The sequence below is a fragment of the Ictalurus punctatus genome, chromosome 11, assembly GCF_001660625.3.
Source record: "Ictalurus punctatus breed USDA103 chromosome 11, Coco_2.0, whole genome shotgun sequence".
NCBI classification, from domain to species: Eukaryota; Metazoa; Chordata; class Actinopteri; order Siluriformes; family Ictaluridae; genus Ictalurus; species Ictalurus punctatus.
This window is the reverse complement of record NC_030426.2, coordinates 1122598-1134397: the sequence shown is the minus strand read 5'-3', so window position 1 is coordinate 1134397 and position 11800 is coordinate 1122598. Positions and strand designations below refer to the sequence as shown.

General features: G+C 40.3%; 1 protein-coding gene across 1 annotated transcript in view; it reads right to left on the bottom strand.

Annotated features, from left to right (window-relative positions):
* Positions 1–11800, bottom strand: part of esyt1b (extended synaptotagmin-like protein 1b) — a 112188-nt gene that overhangs the window by 8226 nt on the left and 92162 nt on the right. Inside the window, exons 42-51 of the mRNA XM_017479506.3 lie at positions 11035–11083; positions 9815–9904; positions 9489–9584; positions 9308–9379; positions 7986–8072; positions 7755–7901; positions 7061–7200; positions 5158–5289; positions 4800–4905; positions 4659–4708 (exon numbers count right to left, since the gene is read on the bottom strand). Coding sequence (XP_017334995.1) covers positions 4659–4708; positions 4800–4905; positions 5158–5289; positions 7061–7200; positions 7755–7901; positions 7986–8072; positions 9308–9379; positions 9489–9584; positions 9815–9904; positions 11035–11083 — 969 coding nt within the window. The remainder of the gene's footprint in view (positions 1–4658; positions 4709–4799; positions 4906–5157; positions 5290–7060; positions 7201–7754; positions 7902–7985; positions 8073–9307; positions 9380–9488; positions 9585–9814; positions 9905–11034; positions 11084–11800) is intronic.

The following is an 11800-nucleotide window of genomic DNA, read 5'->3' as shown; positions in this document are numbered from 1 at the left end:
ATGGCCAGCACGGACTACATCTCCCAAAACAGTCATGCGCCAACTCACTTGGAGCGTGACTTATGTAAAGATTTCCTGCTACAATATTCCCTCTACTTCTCTGGTCAGGAGAGAGTTTCTGGGCAGCACCAAATTGCTCAGTTCATTAAACTGCTGACAGAAAAGGTGCTAGCCTGGCACAGCTAGCCTGGCACTAGTCTGGTCGCAAGATGGGGAACTCATCACAGTGTATGACCACTTCATTGAACTTTTCTCAAGAACCTTTGATCACTCTTCAGAGGCAGAGGAAATCATGGAATTACTTCTCTCTGTCAAGAAAGGCCAATGTACCACTGCTGAAGCACTGTTGAAGTTTGATTTAAACATATCACTAAGATTTAAACTAGGACATTCTCACTGAGCTCACCTGCCGTGACCACAGAGCGTCTCTTGATTCAATGACTGAGCTCTGCATAGGCCTACATCAACTCCTCAAGAACAGAAGAATGAATAAAGTGGAGTGGCGTTCATCATCAGACCATAGCACCATATGACCCATGCAGATCGGCCAAGCTAATCTGAATGTTGTGGGATGCCAAAAACACAGCAGAGAGGGACTTTGCTACTACTGTTCAGTCGCACACATCAAGTCATCCAATGTCCCTTGTGCCCTGCACCCAAGTTTCCACCTCCTCCCCCCCTCACCTATAGTGAGTCCCAGGTCAGTCCCACACATCAGGTCATCCAATGTCCCTGATGCCCTGCACCCAAGGTATCACCTCCTCCCCTCCCTCAGCTATAGTGAGTTCATCTTGTTTTCTATATTCTCAGACATTTTCCATTATTAGTCCAGATTAGACCTTCAGAAGGTCTATCCATTGTTACAGTGCAGATGGCCTCCAGAGTAATGGTATGGCATTACTGCCTGTTGCACCTCCTCTGGTGTCCATAGGATTACCGCTTTTCCTTCAGCCTTGCCACCATGTCTATCAGAACCAAAACCATACAGGCCTCTCCAATATATAAGGCTACAACCCCACTGGCACAGTTAACGCATGTCCAGTGCCATTGGTTCCATATGGTTTCCTCCTGTTACACCTAATACTACTGCTTATGACCTGTCTACACCTCTCCAGCACCTCAACCAGTCTGCCCAGGACTTGATCGTGTTGCCACCTCTGGCACCCTTGGGAAAGCGCAATCTTGCAGCCTGATGAGATGTGCTGGAGACTTGCATTTGGACTGCTGCAGAGGGGGTAGCATTCTTCTTGGCCAAACCACTAGTGCAGGTTCAGTGGGCAGGGGAGTGTGTTGTATGTTGCTCGAATAAGAAAATTATGCCTTGCCTGTGGGATTTTCCACAGGTCCGCCATGCTAATGTTTCTGCTAACAATTCCTTCCCCGGTTGTGCCGTGCCTGTGACACTAGCCTGGCCTTCTCCTGCTTGTAGCCGCCCATGCTGCTAGATTGCAGCGGTAGCTGTAAGATGTTATTTCCAAAGAGACCAGTTTCAAATAGGAATCGTGGCAAACCTAGCCACTTTCAGATGAAACAGATGGCTTTCCCATCCATCTTTCTAACTGTGCATAAAAGGATTTCACACAACTTCCATGGCCAAATTATTCTCTACCTTGTAGTTTCCTGGAAGTAGGCTTCGGTCAATCCTTGCCAGATCATCAGAAAGCTGTTCCCATATAATTCCCAAATGCTTCCCACACTCTTCCCATATGCTTATCAGAGAGCTCAGCCGTGTACAGTCTCCCAAGGCTTTTGATGGACTGTTCATCCAGCAGTGGGATTTTCTAACCATCAGTGACAAAGAAGGTGTTGCCATTCCTAAGCATGAGACTTTGAGATTTAGTGGGCTTGATCTTCATCCTTGCCCAGGACATCAGTTCATCCATCCTTTTTAGCAGCCTAGCTGTACATGGTGCTGTCAACAAGAGGCTAATATCATCATCCATGTAGCTTCTCGAGGGGGCAGTTTCTGCCAAGATGGCAATCTGACTCCTCCCACCACCTGTCTTGCTCCAATGAGTATTACCTTGAAGGTGTTCGCAAACAAAATGGGGGAGATTGAGCATCCCATGACAATTCCTACCTCCAATTGCTGCCATGCAGTAGTTATATCCTAGAGGGCAAAGCACATCTGCAGGTACTTGAAGTAATTGGAGACCATGCACCTAATCTCATCAGGCATATGGAAGAACTCAGTGGTGTAGTTGATGAACTGATGTGGCACTGAACCATATGCATTCACAAAGTCAAGCTAAACAACGTGCAGATCTTTCTTTTCGTACTTGGCCATTTGGATCTGCTCCCAAATCAACGATGAGTGTTCCACACACCCTGGGAAACCTGGGACCCCTGCCTTCTGGAGCTGGTGTCAACATAGCCATTCTCTGTGAGGTAGCTGGTTATTCTTCGTGACAAAACAGAGAAGGTCTTTCCTTCAATGCTGAGCAAGGCGATGCTCCTAAATTGGCTGATCACTCTAGAGTCCTTTTAATTGGGGATGAATACCGCCACCGCACTTCATCACGCCGATGGCTTCAGCAATGCAGCTTGTAGGGGATACCATTCAGGCCTGGAGTTGCTGATGATTTGGCTTTTCTGATGACCTCTCTGACTTCACTGAGCTTGGGGGGCAAGATGTTAAACTGGGACACGGGCAGGACTAGATGAGGCACTACCCTGGCAAACCTAATGGCTCATTCCTTGCTGGATCGCTGTATTGCCTTCTGATGTATTATTCCAGCTTCTACCTGGTCGTTTATAGCTTCCCATTCTTTGCTTCTTCCATTGCTGTCTGGCATGCTTGAAGGGATTCTTGTAGAAGTTGCTCGTTCCTTCTCCTTCCTCTTCCTGTGCACTCAGGAATCTATAGGCTGCTCCACAGGACTCCCTTGATATCCTTCCACAGCACTTTGAGACCTTCTTTCTCACTCTGTGTTGCCTTCCTCCAGTTCCTTCAGAGTTGTTGTCGCTGGTGCACCAGTTGCTCGATCGCTCTCTCTTGCCTCCCTTTTTGTCTCAGCACAGAGGTTTTCTTGGTGGTAATTATGCTGAACCAGACTTTATACTCCTGGTAGAGAATTTCTCCTACACAGGTTGAGCCTAGCCTCCACATACGCTCGCAGTGATCTCTCAAGTATTTTGCTCAGGTCTGCATCCAGTCTGTGCAATGCAATTGTCAGGCTGTACACTGGCCTTTGGTCACTTGATTTTGTTCTTCCTAGCTGAAAAAAAGTTTTCAGCAAAGGCAAGGCCAGCCTCACAGAACTTATGACTGTGCCATAGAGCTCATGCCTGGCACTATGCCCCCACACAGCCGAATTTATCCCTGGTGTTATTGGCTGGAGGGGGCTAGGCAACTGTTCATCATCTATACAAATCATAAAAATCTTTAATATCTAAAAACCGCACAGAGACTCAGGACTCAGGACAAGCACAGTGGGTACTCATTTTTTCACCAAATTCCAATTTACCCTCTCATATCCATCTAGATAAAAAAAAAAACCCATCACAGCAGACTCTCTGACACACATTTGTCCCACAACCCCACGGCACCCATTGACCAGTCATGTTTTGTGGAGCATTATCCTGGGACATTGATCAGGAATTAGCTTGGTCCTCAAATCAAGATGTGGCCTGTTTTCAAGAACTTCATGCCCAGCAGGCAAGACCTATGTGCCAGCGACCCTGCAGAATAAACTGATCACTTTGGCACACATCTCACCTGCCTCAGAACATTCAGAGAACAAATCAACCCCTCCAAGGTAAATACTGGAGGCCCCATATGATCACTGACATTCATACATTCATTTTATCATGTTCCATCTGTGCCGAAGCCAAGGTTCCCAGAACACTGCCTGCTGGCAAACTGGTTATGCTCCCCATGCCTAATCAACCTGGCCATAGACTTTCTCACTGACCTCCCAGTCTCCCAGGGCAACCCCATAATCATGGTAATCCTAGACTGTTTCTCAATGTCCTTCAGATTCATTCCTCTGAGGTACCTGCCATCTGGCTTCACGACAGCAGAAACTATCTTTAACCATGTGTTTAGATACTTTGGCACCTGGGAGGACATAGTGAGTTACAGGGGAGCACAATTCACATCCAGTGTATGGAACAATTTCATGGAGAAACTGGGAGTGTCAGTAAGCCTCACATCTGATTATCACCGTCAAGCCAAAGGCCAAGTAGAGAGAGCTAACCAGGATATTAGCAGATTCCTCAGAAGGTTCCATACTAACTATCAGGACAAATGCTACGTAACCTAAAATATGGCTGCTCCATGTCACATGCTCCATGTCAAACTTCACCTCACCTGATTACTGACTGTTGTACCTAGACTCGCACATCCTCACACACACACACACACACATACACACACTCTATAAAAAACAATCACAGATAGACTCATGATGCAAAGTATCATCCTGTTTTTCACTGCTGACATACCAAGCCTTGATCTTTTGGAATCTGGTTTTGTCTACACAAATCTGTTCATTGCCTTACCTTTGCCTGTTTTTGACCAAGCTCTTGTGTTCCTTTTGGATATGTTTCCCTGCTGTTTTTGAATAAGGCATTTACCTACAACTGTAGCCACCTCTGCTGCCTAGCCCAAACAACATTGTGAAAGTGTGTATTTGTGTGTGCATCACAGAACTTACCATTCTGCAACACCTGAGAGAAAGTCAATCTGTGCCAGATCAATTTCTGCCTATAGGCATAAAAAGTATTTATTACATCAATATACTTCTTGAATAGCTTAATGGCAGGATGTTTCCAAAGTTCACTAATTGCTGACTCACCTGACCAATGATGTCTTTGTCTCGACTCATGAAGGACGAGCTGTGCTTTACACACACACTGAGCACTCGCTGCCGAGCATCTTCCACATTAATGTCAAACTCAAACCTGAGAAACAGTTTAGACATTGTACAACACCTACACCATGGCAGGTAACACCATCCTAAATTGTTCTAATTACTCTTTGTTTTTAATCATTAACTGTGATTGTTTTAAGTGTGGATTGAATAATAATGATGAATAACATTTATGAGGCTATATTTGTGAAATATAAATTCATAAACAGAGCCAAAGAAAGAACTGTCCTTATAATGCTCTATCTCACATTTATGCACACATACACACACAGGTTCCTCACACCTCTCATTAAACTCAGGATTCAGATCTTTCTTCTTAACAGCAGTCTTTCTCTTCGTGGCTTTGCTTTTATCAGGCAGCAGAATCAGAGAGATGTAAGTGTCTACACCTTCTTTTGATGATGTCACCAGGCCTCTAAAATACCAAAAACAATCATAAAAAGCAGTACTTCATTTTAAATGCAAGATATTCAGCATGTGTGAATGTTTTAATACTGACTACTATTACTCTACTGGTTTGCTGTTTCTGTTTCAGGTTTTTTTTCTTTTATTAACTTGCAGGTAATTCATATTTTATATAGTTGCATAATGTATACCAATTTAAGGCAATCATTGCTTTGAAGGAGGCCAAATACTCAATCTATATATCTCTCTCAAACTCTCTCTCTCTCAATTTATTTGTATAGCGCTTTTTACAATAGACATTGTCTCAAAGCAGCTTTACAGAAATATCAACACGGTATATATGTGTTCGAGAGTTCACCAATAATCCTATAATAGTCCTAATTGTAGAAACAAAAACAAAATTCCCTCAAAGTTGCTATGGTTGTGTTTCCATGATGTTCTATAGCTGGGGGCAAGTTTGTTCAGATTGTTGAGATCGGGACTACAAAAAGAAAAAAACCTTATTCATGTGAACAGTCAAAAATGCTACTGGTAGCTGATTGATGAAGTTTTGAAAAAACAGTAAGGAACAGGAATGTAAGTAAGAAGGAATTCATACTGAAAAACAGAGGTACTCCAGTTTAGCACTTCAGTTATAAACAAGATGACCATCTCAGTCCCAAGTTTAATGGAAAACTAAAGCAGCATTTTTTTAATATATATAAATTGGATTTGTAATGGAGATTACTTTTTATTGGATACCTAGCCATTTATCGTACACTGTGTATGTATATAAAACAACATGCATAGTGTTTCGGGAGGATATTGTTTCAGTTTGCAGATATAGACTCAAAGACACTAGAGAAACACTGCATGGAAGGAATTTTTCCATGTACTGTGCCATCTCCGTTGGCTTAAGACTTGTGCATATGTTTAATGGAATGGCCAATCAAAGTAGCATGCCAATTCCACACATAACAGGATATTACTTAAGGAAAACTAAGCAATGTAAGGGAAAAAACAAGAATCTATTGTTTTCTATTCCAAAGTTTGATTTAGATTCTGTGTAAAAAAGTGACTGTGATTGGCTTGTCTGCTGGTATTTCAAAAACCACTTAAAATAGTATAGACTGGAAGCATTTGCTTTATATTTTCTGCTTGCAGAAAGCCCACATGGGGGTCCCAAATGGCAAAATTGCTGTGAGCTCTGCATGGGCTAACCCACATGGGGGCCACGTCGGATTAGTGTGGGTTTGCCCTGACCACAATGCCCCACAGTAAACCTACTCCTACCCACAGTGGGCCCGCATGGTCATGGTTGCTGGGTAGTTGGTTAAAGTTTGGAGCCCCTGTTATAGATACAAGTGTCTTTTAAGCATCAGTATCTTTTACTCAAGATTCGACACTCTTGAGAAACAAATCTTTAATGCCTTCCACCTTTGAAAGTTTACTTTCTGAAATACTAAAATTTCATTTCATTTTGCCTTTTTGTTTAGGAAGTGATACACTGTTTGTGTCTTGAAGTCTCCATATAACTATATTGAAGGGCTAATTATAGAGACAATATCCGAATTGCTCAATGCCAGTATTAATTAACTGATTTAGAATTAAATTAATTCATTCACATTACACAAGGGTATGTTGCATTGAGGGTTATGGAAAAGTTTTGTAGAGTCACAGTTTGACCCCTGAAAAAACCCTAACCACAACTGTATGCTTGAGCTGAATTCAACCTCACTTATAAATTGATTGGATACAATAAATCTGGCAGAATTAATAAACTTAAAAAAAAAATAATATACCTGCAGCCATGAATGATCACAGTAAGTTTTGTCTGATAGGACAGAGAAATTCTGATCTGTCCAGTGGTGGGCATCTGCTTATTGCTTAAGACAGGACCAGCACCAAGTGCCACAAGTGCTGCCATCTTAGAGTTCAGGATCTGCATTGAAACACATAACATGAATAATTATTAATGTACTAGTACTAACCATTTGTATTTACTTTTTTTTTCTGAATATGCAGGACTCCTTCAAGCAGCTGAAACGTCAGTTTTATGCTGCATAATTTATATCACTGTTGAATAATTTTTAAACCACATAAAATTCAAACTGTAACTGATAAGTGCTAATGATAAATGATAATATTGTAAGATTGACTTACAGGGCATACCTAAAGACAAATGTTAGCCCAATAAATAAAGCTTAATCACACAGAAATTATTAATAACACTTCTGTTGTCAAGTAACTCAAATAAACAGCATTTATAGAATGGACATGTAATTGGTTTATTGTTGCTGGTAATAAGAGGAACAGCAACAATGCAAAGGATGCTGGAAAATGATAGTTTTAATTATTTGTTGCAGAATAAATTCTCACATTCTAGCTATATTTATGGCTTCTGTCTATTTTAATTTTTTCCCCTTTTAAATCACTCTCAGCATGTCAGTGTCAGTCTGGATGTGTGAAAGCTCAGATGTGTGTGATATTTCATACCTTGAGTTCTGCCCTCAGTAGAATCTGACTCTCAGCTAAAGCTCCATCTAAGCTGAGCCATTGGTCCAGCATAAGCTCTGGCTGAGAGAGAAGCTCTCTGATTGGTAGAACCAGGGAACCCAGTGGCTGATCCCATGCACTAGAGAGCTATAAAGAAAAGGTTAATAGGTTACAAACTCTAAAATCATTACCAGATGAATTATTTACATTTAAATACATATAAATCCTTACTTTAATAACAAGCATGTCTTTGTTGGGGTCGTGAACCAGGAAATGAAATGCTTCATGAAACTGAGGGGATGTTGAGCGGTCACACACCTATAAAAAAGAGAGCAGTGGAAAATATACTGTAAGGTAATGCAAGCCCATATGGATAACCTGAAGTTTGCTGTAAGATTGCTGTCTGATTGCTGTGGATGGTCTCACTTGGATAGCCAAAAGTTTGCTTTGTATGGTCTCACTTTCATTATTCAGTGGATAACTTCACTTGGATAATATAGATTTGAACCCAAAGTGAAAAATGCTTATAAAATAAAATAAAATAAAAATGCCTCTTATGCTCATACTTTCAACAAATTCAGTGTTGTTTGATGTTATAGTATCCAGTTGTGGATGAGTAATGACTCATAATTGGACCATAACCTGGTGTCACCCTGAAACAGATGGGTTACTATTTGTGTCTGGTTACTCTCAAGGTTTCTTCCTCATGTTGCATCAGAGAGTTTTTAGTTGCCACTGTCACCTTTAGCTTGCTCATCAGGGATTTAAATCTAAATTCATATCTGGATTTCAGTAAAGCTGCTTTGTGACAATGTCCTCTGTTAAGAGTGCTACATAAATAAAATGTAATTGAATTGAATATAGTCCAGTCCATAAATATTTGGACATTGACAAAGGTTTTTTTTGTTTGTTTGTTTTTTATCTCTCGACCACAGTATGTTGGAGTGGAAATTAAATGATGAACATGGGCTAAAAGTGCAGACTTTCCGGTTTAATTTGAGGGTATATGCATCCAAATCAGGCAAATGGTATAGGAATTACAACACTTTTTAGATAAGGGACCAGAACTAACTGGACAGTTGGCTGTTCAAAGCATTGCCAGGGAAGAAACTGAGCTTCTGGTAATGTCTAAGGGTTCCAGACTTCAGGCAGTCATTGACTGAAAAGGATTTGCAAACAAGCATTAAAAATAATTTTAATCATTTGAATGTAATCTATGATTATATTAGTTTGTCAAATTATTTATGGTCCCTTAAAACGTGCAATAATTTCTTTACCATTTATGTAAAATAAATGGTTGTAATTCCTAAATGGTTAATGCAATAATTTAGTTAAATCCGTTGAATTAATGCTGAAAGTCTACACTTCAATCACATCTTCATTGCTTCATTTCAAATAGATTGTGCTGGTGTACAGAAGCAAAATTACAAAAATTGTGTCACTGTCCAAATACTTACGGCCCGACGGTAAATACATACATATACACACATTATGTTTGTGTGTGTGTGTGGAGAATAATAGAGAATATATAATTATTTTATTAAATTCCTTGCCTTTGTTTTGTAAGAGGTTCCTTCAAGCACAAGTTCAGCTCCAACTTTAGGTTCCTTCCCACTCTTCTTCAACTACAGATGCATACACAAAAAATACATAAGCAATTACATATAGAAAATGTGTATGTGTGTGTGTGTGTGTGTGTGTGTGTGTGTGTGTGTGTGTGTGTGTGTAACTCACAGGCAGTGCATGTGCTCTCTCAATAAGGACAAACAGCAGGGCGGATGAAGGGACAGTTTTATTCTGGTTTGACTGGGAACTTTGCATCTGCAGCACCTGATTAAAAATGAATTCAATTACAAACTTTACATATAATATTTTTGTCTCATTTGTTTAATTTGATTCTCTTTTTTTAACTCGTATGAAAATCTGATGTTTTACGTCATATTTATGCAGAAATATAGAAAATTCTAAAGGCTTCACAAACTTTCAAGCACTACTGTACACATTCCTTAACAAGTCAGACTGGACAAATTTCATTTAGCTACACATTCATTAGTACATGCCTGCTGTAGTTTGTCTGTTTGCGTTACTGTGGGCAGCCACTCAAGAACCAGATGTAGACGGCCATGTTTCACATCATTTAGAGAAAACCACTGCAACATAGAAAGACAATTTACTGCAATGCAGCTATGGTTTTCATTTACCAATCATTATACAGGGTGTCCCAAAAGTATGTGAATATAGGGAAAATGAACACTTTTTAGCAAAATGTCTTCTTAAATTTTTCATACTAAGTTCTTTTTTTTCAGCCAGCAACACCTGCTGGGCCCTTGAGCAGGGCTCTTAACCCTCAACTGCTCAGTTTTATAAAGCAGAAATGTAAGTCGTTCTGGATAAGGGTGTCTTGAAATGCCATAAATGTAATGTGCTGTAAATGGATTTTGTCATAGGCCTTCCTTAGCAAGAAAATTACCACCATACTGGCAGCAGTCGATCATTTTTCTAAAGGATGTTGACTGAGCCCTCTTCTTGGGCTCCTCACTGCATACCAGACTTTAGAGGCTTATTTTTAGCATGTCTTACATCGCTTGTTCTTCCTGAAGACACAGTCTTTGACCGAGGAACCCAGTACCTTTCACAGGACTGGAAGGCCTTCATGGAGCTTCTGGACATCAATGCAAGCTAGCCACCAAACTGAATCCAACACAGTTGGCTCACAACTGGCGGTATCTCCACAGTTATTGTAGAGACCTCCAAGGTGACTGGTGTAGATTTATCCATTGCATTGTGTTTGCCCAGAATTTGCTTCCATGTGACACTGGCTGTATTCAAAATCGCTGCTCATTTACTACATTTGATTCAGTATCTACTGCTTGGCTGTTGATACAATACGTATTGATCAGTATATGTAAGTAGTATGAATACAGTCTGGACATGCTACATCCATGTTGGTGTTGTCATGTGACCTACAACTTAAAAAGAGCTGACATGCTGCCTTCCGCCACTTTTGATTCTGGCAGCTCTTCTGAGCCAGTCCTGCTGCCTTATGGGAAAGCAGTGACCACTGCTTCCATACTGCAGAATCTCAGCAGAAGTAGTAGTAGTCACTAGTGCCTAATCCAAATATATGACTTGTCTTGTTACACGTTAGGATTTTACACCTACTGTTTAACTTGGGCATAATGTTCAACAAAATACTACTAGGTTTTTGCCATGAAATTGGTGTCAAACAAAAGTAACAAAAATGGATTACAAGGTTTAGTAAAATGGAGGTAATACTCACCTCATCATTGTACTGGGATTTAATAATATCTCCAAGCTTAATTTTGAATCTGTTGTAGAGAAGAAAATGTAAAATGCACAGAAATTTGCTTCTTTTATGGCAAACAAATATAATATCATTTAGACAACTATGCGTATGTATTCAGGGCTAAAAATAGGACCTGACCTCTTCATGAGGAACCACATAATCTCAGAAAAATGCATTATATATTATGTCAATTAGTGATGGATCTTCACTGTGAGCTCCTTAGACGGAATAACTAATAGATGTACAGCTTGTAATAGATGTACCCTTGTACAGCAATATAATTGCAACTAAATGTTTCCAGTAACTGTTGATCAGTCCTGCACATCGGCTTGGAAGAATTTTAGCCCATTCCTCAGCATCAACTCTAGGATGTTGGTGGGTTTTCTCAATTAACTGCTTTTCAAGTACTTCCACAACATTTCTATTAGATTAAAGTCAGGACATTGACTTGGTCATTCCAAAACATTAACTTTATTCTTCTTTAACCATTCTTTTTAGAACAACTTGTGTGCTTGGGGTTGTTGTCTTGCTGCATGACCAACTTTCTCTTGAGATTCAGTTTATAAACAGATATCCTGATATTTTCCTTTAGAATTTGCTGGTATACTTTAGAATTCATTTTTCCATCAATGATGGAAAGCCGTCCAGGCCCAGATGCAGCAAAACAGGCCCAAAGAAAGATACTACCACCACCATGTTTCACAGATGGGATAACGTTTGAATGCATGTTTTCCTTTCT